General features: G+C 40.9%; 1 protein-coding gene across 1 annotated transcript; it reads left to right on the top strand.

Moving 5' to 3' along the window:
* Window positions 1–726: 726 nt before the first annotated feature.
* On the top strand, window positions 727–17,558 carry VCPIP1 (valosin containing protein interacting protein 1). The gene is made up of 3 exons (XM_009948849.2): window positions 727–3,418; window positions 9,038–9,124; window positions 12,170–17,558. Exons 1-3 carry the CDS (start codon window positions 727–729, stop codon window positions 13,039–13,041), a joined length of 3,651 nt encoding a protein of 1,216 aa, XP_009947151.2. The 3' UTR covers window positions 13,042–17,558.
* Window positions 17,559–17,760: the final 202 nt, after the last annotated feature.

Here is a 17,760-nt window from a genome sequence, read left to right as displayed (position 1 = left end):
CCTTCTCCCCCGGGTGCCTGCCAAGAGGGACAGGTGACGTGGGAGGGAGCCTTGCTGCAGTGTTCATGCTGGGGGGGCAAGCAGGCGGCGGGGACGGACAGAAAAAGAGTGTCTATGTGAGGGTCCCACCTTAAACACAACCCACAGCCCTCCCGCTATGCCCTGAGGCAGGAAGCGCGACAAGCCCCTGCCGAGCGCCTTCGCAGCGTTCCTCCGGTTTTTCACCCCCCGCGTCCCCGCGCCCACCCGAGACAAGACTACGCTTCCCAGAAGCCCCGCGGGGAGGGGCGGCCGTCCGTCCTCACCCCGCCCCCTCCCGCCCCTGCCTCACGGTACGGCGGCCTCTGTAGTCCCCGCGCGCCCCAGCTCCCTGCCCCTCCCCGGGTCTTGGCGGCGGGGAGACTACCGCTCCCGAGTGCCCCCGCGGCGCCGCGCCTGCGCCGTCAGCGTGGAAGTGCGAGCAGCCGTTGCGTTGCGGGCAGCGGCGAAGAGGCAGTAAGCGGTGGCGCCGGCGGCTTCCGCGTTTGCCGAGGGGGTATAGGCTGGGTGGGGGCGAGAAGTGGCGGCGGCGGCAGCAGCGGGAGGGCGCTCAGTGGATGGGCGGTTGGCGGACGGCATCGGTGGCGGCGGCGTCTGTCCGGCGCCGGTCGTTAGCCGGGGCGGAGGGGATGAGCCTGTGAGGGCGGAGAAGCGCGGGTGGGGGTGAAGCCCGGCCGGAGCAGAACGATGTCCCAGCCTCAGCAGCAGCCGCCACCGCCGCCTCCTCAGCAGCAGCCGCAGCCGCCGCCTACGGCCGCCTCCAAGAAACGGGACCGGCGCATCTTCTCGGGCACCTGCCCCGACCCCAAATGCCAGGCGCGGCTTTTCTTCCCGGCCCACGGGCCGCAGAGCAGCGGCAGCATCGAGTGCACGGACTGCGGGCAGCGCCACGAGCAGCGGCAGCTGCTGGCCGTGGAGGAGGTGACGGACCCCGACCTGGTGCTGCACAGCCTGCTGCGAAACGCGCTGCTGGGCGTCAGCGGTGCCGGCCCGCCCCGCAGGAGCACCGAGCTCGTCAAAGTCATGGGCCTTTCCAACTACCACTGCAAGCTCCTGGCCCCTATCCTGGCCCGCTACGGTATGGATAAGCAAACTGGCAAAGCCAAGCTGCTCACAGAGATGAACCAGGGAGACATCTTTGACTGCTCCCTGTTGGGTGACCGTGCCTTCCTTATTGAGCCGGAGCACGTTGAAACCATTGGTTATGGAAAGGACCGCTCCGGCAGCCTCATCTACTTACATGACACCCTGGAAGATATCAAGAAGGCCAACAACAGTCAGGAGTGCCTCATTCCTGTCCATGTGGATGGAGATGGCCACTGCCTCGTGCACGCAGTCTCACGGGCACTTGTTGGCAGGGAACTGTTCTGGCATGCTCTCCGAGAGAATCTAAAGAAGCATTTTGAGGAGAATCTAAATCACTACAAGGCGCTTTTCCATGACTTTATTGATGCAGCGGAGTGGGAGGACATTATCAATGAATGTGACCCTTTGTTTATTCCTCCAGAAGGTGTGCCAATGGGCCTTAGGAATATCCACATCTTCGGTCTGGCCAACGTGCTTCACCGCCCCATCATCCTCTTAGACTCCTTGAGTGGCATGCGAAGCTCTGGAGATTACTCAGCGACGTTCCTCCCTGGCCTGATACCACTAGAAAAATGCATGGGAAAAGATGGCATGTTGAACAAGCCCATCTGCATTGCGTGGAGTAGCTCAGGACGTAACCATTACATTCCTCTAGTTGGAATAAAAGGTGCTGCTTTACCTAAACTGCCTAGGAAGCTACTTCCTAAAGCCTGGGGAGTTCCTCAAGATCTTATCAAAAAGTACATAAAGTTAGAGGAGGATGGTGGTTGTGTTATTGGAGGAGACAGAAGTTTGCAAGATAAGTACTTGATGAGGCTTGTTGCTGCAATGGAGGAGGTTTTCGTGAGTAAACACGGTATCCACCCCAGTCTTGTAGCTGATGTACATCAGTATTTCTACAGGAGGACTGGTGTAATAGGTGTCCAGCCTGAAGAAGTCACTGCGGCTGCCAAAAAAGCAGTGATGGACAACCGCCTTCACAGGTGCCTCATCTGCGGGGCCCTTTCAGAGCATCATGTTCCTCCGGAGTGGCTGGCTCCTGGGGGGAAACTCTATAACCTGGCAAAAAGTACCCATGGCCAACTAAGGCCTGACAAAAATTACAGTTTTCCCCTGAACAGTTTGGTGTGTTCTTACAACCCCGCAAAGGATGTGCTGGTACCAGACTATAGCCTGAGTAGTTTGACTGCGTGTAACTGGTGTCATGGTAACTTAGTGCGTCGCGTCAGAGAAGATGGATCTGTTTCGTATTTGGATGGAGACAGAACTAATACTAGGTCTACAGGTGGCAAATGTGGCTGTGGATTCAAGCACTACTGGGAAGGTAAAGAATACGATAATCTCCCTGAAGCTTTTCCTATTACTCTAGAGTGGGGTGGAAGAGTGGTGAGAGAGACAGTCTACTGGTTCCAGTATGAAAGTGATGCATCTCTGAACAGCAATGTGTATGATGTTGCCATAAAACTTGTTACTAAGCACTTCCCTGGTGAATTTGGTAGTGAGATTCTTGTTCAGAAAGTTGTCAACACAATACTGCATCAAACTGCCAAAAAGAACCCTGATGATTATACCCCTGTAAATATTGATGGTGCTCATGCCCAAAGAGCTGATGATGTACAGCAAGGACAAGAGTTGGAGTCGCAACTTCCAACCAAAATTATTTTGACTGGACAGAAGACAAAAACTTTGCACAAGGAGGAGTTGAATATGAGCAAAGCTGAAAGAACTATTCAGCAGAACATTGCAGACCAGGCTTCTGTGATGCAGAAACGGAAAAGTGAAAAACTGAAACAAGAGCATAAAGGGCAACCTAGGACTGCTTCTTCTGGGGCTGTTCGTGAGGGACCATCATCTGCACCTGCTACACCAACAAAGACCCCGTATTCTCCAACATCTACAAAAGAAAAGAAAATCCGAATAACCACGAATGATGGGAGGCAGTCAATGCTTACCCTAAAGTGCACTACTACCTTCTTGGAACTACAGGAAAGCATAGCGAGAGAATTTAATATTCCTCCGTATTTGCAGTGTATTCGCTATGGCTTTCCTCCTAAAGAGCTTCTGCCTCCTAAAGAAGGCATGGAAAACGAACCTGTTCCTTTGCAGCATGGTGACAGAATTGCGATAGAAATCCTGAAAGGTAAGGAGGAAGGCCGACAGTCTGCTTCGGCACACTCGGCTCATGCCGTGAAGCATGAAGACATTGCTGTGACTAGTAAAATCTCATCAAAGGAACTGCAAGAGCAAGTTGATAAGGAGATGTATTCTCTCTGTCTTCTAGCAACACTAATGGGTAAGGCTGACTTCAAATTATACTTTAAAATTGTATTTTTAAGTAGAAGATAACATTTTACGAACTGTAGTTACGTACATAAGTTTTTTTTTTCTTTTTTGTAACCATGGAGAAGGTTAGTTCCTTTATTCCTCTGTTAGAAGCGCATTTAACATGCTGTCAGTGATTTGTTGAGTGTTGTGACTTTTTAAAAAGTGTGTGCGAGATACTTACCCTTTCTTTGCTATAAAGTCCTCTTTTAAAAATGGCTGTTTAGAAGTTGTTGCGTTGCCTCTGCTATCTCTCTGTGTTTATCCTGCCTCTCATTAGGACGCATCTGATGTGTATGTGTGTGAGCTCCATGCTCTCTTTGTTTTCCCTACAACTCCCTCAGGTTTCAGGAAACAAATTCAGAGCAGAGGTGACAAGGGAACGCTGAGTGTCTGCTCAATGGAAGTTTGAGGACCAAATTCTCACCTTTGTAGTTGGATGAAGTCCCGGCATTTCTTCCCACAGGGAGTTGGGTTGTTCTGAGCAAATCGACGCAACATTGTCTCCTTAGCTAATCTGCTAATTTTAAGTGAAGACCTGATCTTATTAAAGAGCCGTGAAAAGTAGTATTTCAGAATACTTTTCATAATAATAATAAATTCAGTAAGAATTTCAGTAAGCAGAGGACAAACAGAAAGAATATATTGAATCCCAAAGGTGGACATAGGTTGCAAAACTGTGCTTATAAATTGTCAGTCATGTAAATATGACTGACTGTTAATAGTTCAAGACAAAAGGACTTCTCTCAGGTTCCTGTGGTTTTTATGTTCATATTTGGACTTGGGAGACTTGGACTTCCATTTGTGTACTTTCTTCATCAGGCTTTACAGTTCTTGCTGCTTGCTGGCAGGAAGTAGAACAGTGATTATCGTGTGTTTAGCTCTGTGAACCAGTTGAACAGTAATGTTTACAGGTCTTTTTGTGGGAGCCTTCTCTTTTGCTGGCGGAATTTGGTGTGGCTAAAGCATGTGATGTTTTAGAAACGAAACAATTACGTAATCACAGAGTGGTATGTCAGAAGTTCATAGAGCAGAACTTTGATTCTTTCCCAAGCCTGATTGTTTAACTCCCTGTGTCTCTGGCAAGAGAACATGCTGATTCATTAGCCACCTCGTCACACTGACATTTACAGTGCAGTTCCAAAGTGCAGGAAAAGGTTAGGTTTAAAAGCTGCCTAACTTTGAGATGAAGCTTAAAAGAGTGCTTTCGTCTTTTCAGGAAGTACTGCTGAAAGTGTAGTTATTGGCCTACAAAAAACTCCGATGTGTTTTTAAAGTATCTTGGTTACTTCAGCATTAAGGTGTGTCGTTTTCTTACGGGTATTTGTCCATAAACTGTGAGCTGATCTTGTATTCAAGAACCAATTTTTGTCTTTGACTATCACTGCTGTTAGATTCTGCTTTCGAAGCACAGGTTAGAATAGAATTTACCTCCTCCTTCTATGGCTGCATCCATTTTGCATTACTGATGGCAGTAAAAGTGGCAGCAAATGATAAACCAAGCAGTTATAATAACTTATGCAGCTACTGAATAAGGTGCTGTTTTTATATGATCACTTTTCTAATCACAGCTTCATTTTCCTTTTAAAAAAACCCTACACAGTTGACTATTTACAATTGTGAATTTTTTTTTTTTTTTTTTTTTTTTTTTTTTTTAGTGGGGAAACAAACTGTAAGAAGCTTCCTAAGCCCTTGCACTTTCTGAAGAGTGCTGGGGTGGCAGTTCCCTAAGGTGGTATATTCAGCCTTTTTGGGTCGAGAAGCCTCAGTGTTTCTCAATGGCATTTCTGTATCACTAAAACACAGTGCTGCAGCGTTCTGAGACTCAGCGGATCCTGCATGCTCTTGCTGCAACTTTGTTTTGTTAAAAACATTCATGTAATACAGTCAGATTAGAATGTGTGGAGGAGAGATAGCTTGCTGGGCCAGGCACAATTTTCTTCCCCCCCCCCAGTGCCCATAGTGAAAGTGTGTCTTCAAACACCTGTAACTGTTCGTTCTGGATGCTTAAAAGCTTTTCTTTTGTACTGACTTGATGCTTCTTTTGTATTTCAGTTTACTAGAAATAACCAGTTACTAGAACCATTACCAGTTACTTCTGGTCTCAAGTAGTTAACTTAGTAAAATTTTAGGCCATGTTCTTTAATTTTTCTGTATATATTTTTTTTTAAAAAAAAGCCTTGGGAAATTAGATACTGTAATTTCTGGACCACTTAACATATGCATGGCTTTCTGTAAAGCTTTCTCCCTTTTTTTTTTTTTTCTTGTTTAGCTCAATATAGAATTCTATAGCGAAATGACTGAAGGAATTGTAATTTTGTATTAACATATTTAAAACATTATATTTTTAAACAGATTTAATTACACTCATGCAGAAACACTCTGGATATGTGCAAGCCCAGTATGAATTTATTTTGATTGGTTTGGTTTGCATTGATGAATTTGTCAGTGCATGAGAAACCAAAATAGCCAGGTTTAAATTAGATGTATTAATTGATACCAGGATTTGCTTGGAATTAAACAGCTTGTTTTTAATCCAGCTGTGTTTCCCTGTAACCTATGTTCATCAACTGAGCTTTTCATTTGTTTTGAACTGTATGTCCTCTCTTCTGCGTGAAGTGCTGGTCTCGGGCTTCCACTGGTGTAGGTGAGCATGCACTTTGCTCTTTTTCTGCAGCAGATGAGGCATGCTTCTGGGTAGGATAGTCTTTGTTTGTTGGCATCACTTAATGTTTTGGGGCTGTGGTCTGGTCTGAGGGAGTGTGTACTGGAGCGGGAACAGTGTGGAGAACGTAATCTCTTTGATAAATGTAGTGTCTTGGGAGAGTTTTTAGTCTAACTAAATGATCACCCAAATTAATTTGTGACCTATAAACATCTTACTGCTATGGTAAACAAAATCAAAACAAACAGTGGAACCCAGCTAGCAACAAACATGTGCAAACCTCAAAAGTAGTTCAGTTGAATTGCACACTAGTTCCTCTGATCTGGGAAAGTCCAGTTGTAATTGTGGGGTTTTTGGTGTTCTAATGGGAGATCTCTTTATCAAAACAGAACCGTTAGATTGTGTTTCTTTCCGTGGTGGATGCTTTTGTTTTGTGAGCCCTGCTCTCCATACTTTTCTGTGTGTAGTCCTTGTTAGTGTTGCATAAAAGGCTGTCTAAACAGCGATGCTTCTCATGTGCAAGGCTTGAAAAATCATGTCCAGAGCAGATAGGGAATCTTTGCTTGGAGAATGCCACTCGTGTAAAATTGTGCTGCTTCTAAAAGCCTGGTGGTTGTCTCGTGGCAGCGAAGGGAGCCCTTGAAATAAGCATGGATTGCTAGCTGCAGCAGTTGGGAGCCCTTAGTATGGAGTCAGGCACCATGTGCCTGTGGGCAGTGACCTCCCCAGGCTTTGGCAGAGCAACGACTGTATTCTGTTGCTTACCAGTGCAGTGGTTATTTTGGTTCCTGTGGGCAGTAGTTAAACCATCAGGAGGACTTCAGCTTGCTGCTGCTTGGGGGAAAATGAAGAGCCACAGCAGTGATGCTCTGGAGCTGCTGTGTATAGGGATGTGGATTTCAAAATGTAAATGAGAATAGGGATGCAGGGTAGCAGTGAACACCTTTTGAAATAGCAAAAATGTGAGAGTGAGTGATACCAGCTCTAATTATCCTCCCTCCATGCAGCTATTTGAAGAAGAGGAAAAGCGGTGGCGATAGTGGGGAGGAAAAGAAAATGCTCTTTTAAAATTGTATTTTTTTTTAGCGGGTCAGTGAGAGCTGGAGAGGAGCTGCAAATTACTAGCAAGTCGTAGATAGGAGTTATCAGGATAAAGTCAAAAGACAAGACCTGCTTCTTCAGTAGATCATGGAAAATAAGAAAGATGAGTAGCTGGATTTACTTGGATGTTCTTGGTAGGAAGTGAAGGGCAAATCTATGAGCTTGATATGCAAATGAATGCAATGAACCAGAGCATATATGGTTCAAGGGAATGAATTGAAACTGAATCAGATTATGTAGGTCTCCTGTCTTTAAAATGTCTAAAGACAAAACATGGTGAAGATACACTGTACCTTTTTGTAGAGAATGGGGACTTGAATGGCACCTGAAATGGGGAGGTGAGTGAGAGAATCCTTCTGGTGGGGGACAGATGAGCAGGGGAGCGTAGGGAGTCCCGTGCCTGTTGAGGAAAAGGAGAGAAGAGAGTGGCTTGAAGGGTTTCAAAATGTTATGTAACACTACGCCACTGTCACGAGGGTGAAACATTTTCTTACCTGAGGCAGGTGGGGTAGGAGAGTAGCCGTGGTTACCTTGTGGGATATGCAGTAAAGAAATGCAAGGAGGGATTTAGATGTGCCCTATTTTCAGTATGTGGAAGCTATTAAAAATAACTTTTTATTTTGCTCTTAACAGCCCGAAAGAAACATTGGTGGGTAACATTTTACAGCTTCACACATTCGAACTATCTCTATTGTAAGTAGTAAGCACATCCAGTTAACTTCAGTTGATGGTTTAGATTCTCCAATTTCAGTAGAAAGTTGAGACATGGTTATTGAGATTTTAATGCCTAAAGAAGGGTGCAATTTCTATTTAAAGTATCTCAGTATGTTCCCTGAATGTTTGATATAAAGTGGGAAAAGCATTTTGTTTTGAAAATGTATATGTGCACTAATTGTTTCTGCATCAGGAGAATGGAATTTATTAGTACTTTTTGTTTGCACTGCTTTGACAGCTGCATCATACGTTACTTCTCTGGAGCAGGTAAGTGGTTAGCAAAATGAGGAAAAGGGTAAAAATGCAGATCTGAACTGATTTTGCAGGTGCTGTTAGGTCACTGATGTTCTGTCATTGTAACCGAATTTTTCTATTCTTTATACTTCTTTCCTTATGTAGACTAGGTTTTTGGTTTGTTTTTCTTTTCTCTCTCAGTGGCATTTGAAGTTTTCACATTTCAATGCTGGTTTTGGCATCTTCGAAAAATACCAGTTAACAGGACTGCCTAGAGCTTGCTGAGGCCTCACAGTTGGTATTTTGTTTCTAACCCTCCAGAAGAGTAAGGTAGAGACACAGCTTCTATGCAGCTGCATTTGTGTCTCAGCTACAATATAAAGTGCTGTATGGCAGCTGTGAAATTGAGGTCTGATTTTTGAGAAGGTGTAGGCATATAGCACTGAGGTTTTGATGTGCATGGGTATGTGCTTGAATTTTGGAAGGGTGTTAGTCATTTCCGAGTTTTATGTTGAAAGCATGGGTAGAAGGGGAATGGAGACTCATGTAGGGCCTGGCAAAGAACCAGGAGCTGCAGCTTGGATCAAATAAAATTTGGGAACCTTTGTACTAGAACATGTAGGATATTTGACTGCAGATGGTGGTATGTTTTCCTCAAAGTTTCTCAATGTCCTGGGCTCCTGTTCTGTAAATTTGCAATAAATAATCAAATTCTTAATTGCATAGAAGAGAGTTACGATTCAGCTTTTAATTCAAGGAGTTGTTTTCAGCCATTGTCTATAATGTTAAAATGTGACTGTTTAATTCTAATGATTGTGTTTGTTTTTTTTAATTTTTTGTTTGTTTGTTTTGTTTTGTTTTTGTTTTTTTTAACAGGAGAAGATGTTTGGTCTTACGCAAAGGGGCTTCCTCAATTGTTTCAGCAGGGTGGAGTATTCTATAGCATAATGAAGAAAACCACAGGTGTGTTTTTGGTTTTGTTTTTATCCCTCCCTTCCTTTCAAATCTTTAAAATTGTGAATTGGTATTGAGTCACTTGTAAGCACAGATATATTTTTATTTTATTATCATAGTACGTTTTAATTTTCATGATATTGTAGACCTCCTTATGTTCCCTCAGAAAGCCTAAGACTAGGGAATCTGCTAAGACCAGTCTATTCAACTTAAATATCTTCTTTCCTGAAATTTTCTCTACAACCATACATCTCCATTTAAACGTCCTGAATTGTACAGACAACTTCAATAAGCTAATTGATTCCCTGCACCCCCTGGAAAGATCAAGCAAAGAGAAGATCATAGGACCTATTCCTGTTATATTTTAAAACACTGGATAAGCAATTCATCTTTCTAGTGTGCTTTTTAGTAGATATTTTATACAGGGGTACTGCATGTTTTAAATTTAAATGATTGATTAAATTCCTAAGATTGTTCAAAAGCAAAGCTATCCATCCCTTTCTTGTGTTGCTAAATGTCACATCTTGGACTATATTCAGAATAACCAAGTAAGCAGTTAGAGTATATTTGATTTTTTTAGATGGCTTTACAAATACTATCTACAAAGGATAACATCTGTTTCTTTAGAGAATATTCAGTTATTTTCTCTCATTTAAACTTTTTCTTACTGAACTCTTTGCATTCATAGTTTAGCTCTTGTGGTTTCATCTATAATACTGACTCCTTTGCTGCTTTCTTACTGTTTGATTTTTTTTTCTAGGCAGTTTTATCAACCTTAACTTAATCTTGATTATTTCTGGAAACAGGTATTTTACCACATAATTTCTGTTCTGTTTGCAGCAATTAAAATGCGTGGTATACTCAGTGCCCACTACCTCTCACTGAATTATTAGACTGGGTAATTGAATTAGCATGCAAGTGTCTTATAGCAGATCTGTTCCCTTTTAGTTTTCTTTCTTGTAGTATGCTTGTACAGTAAAGACTGGTGTACTGTTTGTGGCAAGTGAATTAGCTTAAACAGTGCCTGATGGAAAGGACATTTTGGACCGATCAATGAGTAGCCAGAGTTGAGAACTTGAAATGAATGTAAGGGATTTTAACCCAGCTGGGCATTAACTCACAGAAAATGCCTGAATTAAGTTATTTTTGCCAACTGACAATGTAAGAACTAAGGCTGTGGGAGATAATATTCTGTATTTGAACATTACTGCGTTTCTGTGTGTGCAGGTACTTTATATTACCTTGGTAGGTAGAATTACTATTTCAGCATTAACATACTTGTGTGATTTTAACATTTTATGAACTACAAAATTTCCACATTAAACAATTACGTGTGCAACAATAAATATTTTTTTTTGCTTAAAGAAACTCCTTACCTATTTGTAATATTTTAGTTAATGTAACAATGCAACGATTATACTGGACATTTGAAACAAAGCTTTCTATCAATTGGTACCATTACTCAATTGAAATTTCATTTAGTAGATTTTATTTAAGATCTTATTTTGAGATTTCAGGATTGCAGAGATTCAGAGGCATTTTGATCTATCATAGAAGGTGTTACAGCTCTCAGTCTTTTGCAAGTGAAGATTGAGCTGGTAAATCATGTAGTTAAACTACGTTCTTTGGGCTAAGTTAGGCGGGTAGGTGTTTGGGGTTAAATTTTGTTCTGTGTGTGTTTGGCTGTTTGGTTATTGGTTCTCATGGATATGTAAAGAAAGGAGCTATGTGTCTGAAATTCTTGAAATAAAACCTCATCTGTAGATTCTCTACAACCGTAAAAGTGTGTGAATCAGAACCTGCAGAGGATGAGTGAGATTGTTCAGTTGGTTCATCAGTATAAAACCAGTTTAATAACATTTCAGATTGAGTGACCTTTTTCACTGATGCTCAGAATACTTGTTTTGACTGCACTGTATCTGATAACACAGAAGTAGGGTTTCCTTGTTGTGGTTTTTTTCCCTTCTGATAATTTCTGGTGTTTTTCTTCAAGAAATGTAAGAGAATATGAGGAAAAATCCCATTAATTTACCTATTCCTGGCACTTTTTAAAAAATGTTGGTGTTACTGTAGCTCTCCTTGCATAGCTGATAGAACTGAAGAGGATTGTTGCAGCCAAGTTTTCATCTGCAGGTAGCTTTTAACTCACAGAAAGCCATCGTCACTAAAGTGATACTCTACAGCTTTTACCACAGCCTATATGGGACAGTTGAAAGAGTTATTTTGTATTTTATGATGATAAACTGGAAAACCAAATGTTGCCCACTTTTGATACAAGAGCAGCTTCAGAAATTAGATTTGTCTGGTGAACTCTCAATTTTAGCAGATCAGTCAAATTGTAAGTGGGACAATGAAACAAACAGCAGACCAAAAATATAATGCCTCATGTTTGCTTTGTAACGGTTAATAGCTATAATCTTAAAGACTACTAAAAGTAGTAAGCTTGAAATGCTTTTGTTGATATAGCAACACTTCCTCTCTGAGAAGATGACAAATAGCAAATTTGAAATTGCTCAGGCTTAGCAGCAGTTGTACTGAAAATCCTGAAATCAGTATCCTGAAATCCTACTACAATTCTAGCTAGTATGGAAGTGGTCTTAAATAGCACTTCTCCAGATAGACAGTGATTTGAAATGTGCTCTCTGGCAGTTTTCTGGGGTGGGTGGATTGTTGGGTTTTGTGTGGTTTTGAGGCAGGGGTTAGTGGTGGTAGTGATGGGGTTTGTCTTGCTTTCTGTTACTGCAAGTATATACTATTTCTTTAACTTCTGTCTTATTAGAACTGCAAGTCCCAGCAAGGTGGTTATTTTATCTAGTAATACTACAGTCCTATCTCTTTATTAGAATCACCATAGAGGGCAGCAGCAGCTTAGGGGTATACTGTGATTGCTGTCATATGGCATACAAGCCTAAATTGTTTTTCTCCACAGTAAGTTTCAATGCATTCGTTTTTACATACTTGATGCAATAAGTTTAAGTACAATAATTACTGTGTATCCAGAGCATGCCTTAAAATATGTTAGCAAAGTTTGAGCAACTTTTTCTATCTTTATAGGTTTGGCTGATGGCAAGCACTGTACTTTTCCACATCTTCCTGGTAAAAACTTTGTGTACAATGCAGCAGAAGACAGATTAGAGCTGTGTGTGGATGCTGCTGGGCACTTTCCTATTGGTCCTGACGTTGAAGAGTTGGTTAAAGAGGCCTTAAGTCAAGTGCGAGCAGAAGCTACTTCAAGAAGCAGGGAAGCAAGTCCTTCACACGGAATGCTGAAGCTGGGTAGTGGTGGAGTAGTGAAAAAGAAATCTGAACAACTACATAACATAACTGCCTTTCAAGGGAAGGGCCATTCCCTAGGAACTGCATCTAGTAGTCAACAACATGATCAAAGAGCCAGGGAAACACCACTTTTAAGAAAGCCTGGCACAGAAACGGACTTCAGTCCTTCTGCCAAAATTGAGCCTTCTGTATTCACAGCTGCTTCTGGTAACAGTGAGCTTATCCGAATTGCTCCGGGAGTTGTGACAATGAGAGACAGCAGGCAGCTTGACCCCACTTTGATTGAGGCACAAAGAAAAAAGTTGCAGGAAATGGTATCTTCTATTCAGGCTTCAATGGATAGACATTTGCGGGATCAGAATACAGAGCAGTCAGCGTCGGTTGATCTATCTCAAAGAAAAGTAGAGGCAGTGAGTTCAACTGCTAAAACTGGGAGCTTTCAGGCTGGCTTACCTGAATCGTTTTCCACGCCAGGTGGTACTGAACGCTTGAATACTGAATCAGCTGATAATAACATGGTGAATTCTGTGGGAACAACATTCCCTGCAAGGTCTAAAGCACAAAAGGGAAATTCTGTTGAGGAGCTTGAGGAGATGGATAGTCAAGATGCAGGAATCACTAATGCAACTGAGCCAATGGATCACTCTTGATAGCTTAAAATCTAATAAGGGTAGAAGAAATTACAGGTGAAGTGTAATGTTTATTGGCTGGGCCACACAAAGTGATTAGTTATTAAATCTTATATGTATGTCAAAGACTATATCATCATATTCAGTGCATGATAAGCGTGTGATTGGCAATAGCTTTCAATATTCCCATACTGCTGCCCAGGCTGGCTCTGTTACCTGTAAATTAGTTATTAGGAAATGCACAGAGATGAATATCTGCTGTAAATGTGGGTTCTTGATGAAAATTCTTTGTAATATTTAATTCCTTAAAAGTCTTAAAATTTAAGCCCATGCAAGGTTCTTACAATGCTAGTTTAAGGTTACTGGAAAGACTAGAACAGGCAAAACTAGAAATGTGACAAAGTTAATCCTGTCCCAGGTACTTAATTCCACTCAAAAATACACTATAAGCATGAATTACACATACATTTCAAAAAGCAAATGAAACTAAACTTCTGCTAAACTTGATAATGTAGCATATATGGTACTTTAATTACATTGTGCCGACACTCCCTCCAATTTAAAAACTTTTTCATTCATACAGCTGTATATGCTCGTCAGAAGTCTTGGAATAAGTGTGACTTTAGTAAACTCTCTAATTTCTGCATATGATCAGTTTAAGCCAGTTAGAGAAAAGTGTATGATGAAGATAAAGTCAGTGTGGTGTGGTTATACGTGGCTGGCTGAGCCAACAACCATTTTGGTGCTCTGTTAGTAAGTGATAGCATGTTTTTATTTCCTCCCAAATACGTAGCTGATCAAATGTTGTGCAACTTTAATGCAACTACAGGAGAGAAGTTGGCAATTGCAAGAAACAAGGAATATTCAATGGCAAATCCGTTTCTTTTAGAAGACTTTGATTACTAGCATTGGTTAGTAATGGCAAAAATTAAGTAACAGCTGTCCTCTTCAGAGCAAATTAACATTTTATTGGAAGGAAATGACTCTCTAACATACATTATCCTAAAGTGTTCAGTGATAATTGAGCTTTTGGAAGCTCACTATTTACTCCATGGAAACAAGGAATACATGCTGTTTCAGTGTCTGTAAAGACTGCCCACCTCTATTAGCCTCACTTCAATTTGTGATGCAGACTTCCCTGCATCAGTGAGATGGTATCCCATCAGCTTGGGAATGTATGAAGTAAATTGGCCCACCAGAACTGACCTTGCTGATGCACTGATTAACTGGCAGGGCTTATTTGATGAGAAACAGGATGCTGGTATCCACTTAAGTAGTATGTTCATCTTCATCAGACCTGCAGTGCTAGTTTCTAAGAAGCAGCCATTGTGCTTGCGCATCCCTGAGGATGGAATGTGTATCTGATACTGCACTTTGCTTCCTATCTTCATAGTCATATTTAAATGCACTATTGTTGCTTCCTCTAATGGTAAAATAACATTGAATCGATGAAAGATGTTAATACAGCTTCAAAGGAATTAAGAGCATTTAAATATTGAAGGCTGTGTTTGTGCACATGTGGGTTTTTAGCAGTTCACAAATGTTTGTATTGTATATGTTTGTATTCAGAAGAGTCTCCTCACTTTTTACATTTCTAATCTCTTAAACAGTTCTAAGCATTAGTATGACAAAATGTCCCATGAGGGAGGATTTATTTTTGTATGTAAAAATTAACTGAACAAAGTCACTTAAAGAATAGCCCCCATTTTGTCAAAGGAAATTAAAATGCCTCTGTTGGATTACTTTTTATGTAGAGGGAATAAATATTTTATGATTTAGTACACTACTTCTAGGTAAAAAATAAGAATCACCTTTTCACAAATAAATGAAAAAAATCTAAGATCTCAAATTGCTAACCTGTGAGCTAGCAGTTTGGAAGCTTGGGAATGTATGAAGTGAATTGGCCCACCAGAACTGACCTTGCTGATGCACTGATTAACTGGCAGGGCTTATTCGATGAGAAACAGGATGCACACGCAGCAGCTGGAAGCCTGCCATGACTTCTGAAAACATTTAGTCTCACATGAATCAGTCTAGCTGTCTGAAGGCTACTTCTGTATAGAAAATGTTGAGTAGAGGCTTGTACTTTGTCACAGTGTGAGGTTTAGAAAAATGTAGTGGTGGCATGTTTCTGGGAAGGAGTTTAAGTCAGCAGAGGCTGAGGGGGAAGAATCTCCTGGATCTCTTGCATTTTAAACAAGGTAACTGTCACTTAAACATTTTTAACCTTTTCTTTAGAAAAAGAAGTCATCCTCGGCCAATAAAAATATGGGCAGTGTGTATGAGAGAATTTTAAGTTTGAAATAAATTGAAATATTTATTGCACATCATCCTTATTTCAAGGGAAGGTGCTTATTTCTTTCATGCCTTTCTAGTGAGACTATAGAAGTTTGTGTGCCTTTTACAGGCTAAAAAGGAAGACTAGGTTTAGTTTTGACACACTTCCCATTTCAGCAGCACTTTGACATTTTCCTTCTTATCTAAGTAGAAGTAGACTCGGATAACAGCTCTGTTTGACTCACCCTTAGTGTCATCTTGGGTCCACTCAAGTCATGTAGATCAGAACTCTGCAGTTCCTAAAACAGAATGGTCTCAAAAAGGAATGGTAAAATGGTGTCAAAATCGCAAGATCTGCTGATGTGAATTCCTCTGTGTAAATCAGGATTGTGTGTATTTGTTTGCAGTGTTCTTATTTCACATAGCTTTCTCATGCATTTAACTATCAGTGTTTTTGAGAAAGATGGCTTTTGATACTCTCAACTGAAGCTAAACTTCATCTGTGTGCCAGTGAGATGTGTAACTGTACAGGAGAGGTGAAATAAAGAACACTGAAGTGTAAGTTTGAACAGATATTTCGTTTGATTGCTAGCAGAGGGTGCAAATGTAAGTTGAGGCAAATCTGGGTGCCTCTCTTGGAAGCACCCATGCGCTTGTTAGATTTCCCTGTTAGAATCAGGAAAGTGGTGGTGGGGTACGAGGGCAGGGAAGATGTTGACTCATTGCGGATGTGAAGCCATGTCAATAGGACTTCTCAAATGGCATGAGGAGGGACCCTTTCTCACAAACACGCCAGCTTCTTGCTGTCAAATTGCCTGTGGGCAGAGGCTGTGGGTCTGAATTAGTTTTAAGTACCTGCCTTGATTACTTTATCGTCTAGGGGCCAACCACCTTCTACGTAGTGTCTCATGGCAAAGAAGGCTTAAATTATTTGAAAATCCTAAACTTTTCTATGGCTTAGTATGCATAACCTAAATGAAAGATGATTTCTGAAAAGACAGGTCCAGTACAAAAAATAAAATAAAATAGAATTAAGTAGATTACTGATGAGCATATGGGAAACCTCAGGGGAACAGATCAGTTTTCCAGGCAAATGCAAGATTTTTACTACTTCAAATGGCCGGCTGCTTAATAAGGTTGACTTTTTGATACTGCTGTTTCTCTGTGAATTGTTTGCATTTCAGTGAGGGAAAATAAATAGCAGCTTTTCAAATGAAATCATATAAATATATTTGGGATGTCTTCACTGTTATAGTCACAAAACAGCAATGTATATTATTGGTTCTGTGAATCCCATGTAGTTTACTAGTCTTCTGATAGTCCCAGAATGTGAACTAGACATCGCCTCCAACGGAATGGTCTAGCAGTGTCACAGAGGCACGATGCCACACGGTGGTGTGCTAACAGCCCTGCACAGAAGGCAGACATTCAAGACCAAAATGTTTAATTTACAATCTTTCAAAAAGCAGAATCTGTTGTCACTGTCAGGAGGTTAGCAGAGTTGCTTACTACTTTTTCAATGTGCTGAAAATGCCAGGTAATAAAATTCATATAGTGTGCTTACAACTGGGAGAGCGGTGCTTGGTCGAAATGTATGAAAAATGAACGATTTAAGAAGATGCCACTGTTATCTCTACATTTGTTTGGCTCCCACTTTCAAATAGCAGAATCTACATGCTTTTGCAAAATAGCAGTAATAGGAAGTTGATCCTTCTGTTAGCAAAACCGCAACCGTGAGTGGTTTCTTTGTTTTGCTTGTGGATATCAGTTTAGCTTCTTACAATTGAAGTTGCTTAAGATCTTTAGAATGCAGGATTCCCTCTGAGCCCTTATGCCTGCGGTTGAGCAATAAAAGGTTGAAACAAGAGTGGTATTGTCAGAATTATTTTATGTTTAATGAGGATTATTGCCAAGAAATGAAAGAGTGCACTTTTAGGAGGGAATGCTATTTAAAATGTATAAATAAAAATTAAAATAGTGTATATATTTAGAAAACAAATCTTTTTAAACAGTAAGTGCTTTACATGTTGAATTAAAAATAAATTAGCATAGAAACTGTACCATCTTCACAGTACTGGCTGTTATCCAGCACAGTTTGGTTTGGTTTATTTGTGATTGCTGTACTAATTATATTTGTTTTTTTTTTTATCTGTAATGTAACAATAGTGTATTATAACAGTATATAGTGTACTATACTACACTTCACTGTACAGTATTTGGAATTTTCTTTGATTGCTATATTAAAACTATAAGTTAAAACATCTGCTTTGGTTTTATAAGGTGCAACTTTCATCTAGCCTTTCACACATTAGCTTGTTTGATTAACTCTGATTTGGGTACAAAATGAGTAAGTTGTAATTACATTAACTTCTGCATTCTACACATAAATTGCATTGTACTTGCATACATGAATACTAGAACAGAAGTTGAAAAACTGGTATGAATCTTGGAAAAGTAAACTCT

The sequence above is a fragment of the Leptosomus discolor genome, chromosome 5 (assembly GCF_034619465.1).
Source record: "Leptosomus discolor isolate bLepDis1 chromosome 5, bLepDis1.hap2, whole genome shotgun sequence".
Lineage (NCBI taxonomy): Eukaryota > Metazoa > Chordata > Aves > Leptosomiformes > Leptosomidae > Leptosomus > Leptosomus discolor.
Note: the sequence above shows the minus strand (reverse complement) of the source record. Positions and strands in the feature narration are given on the sequence as shown.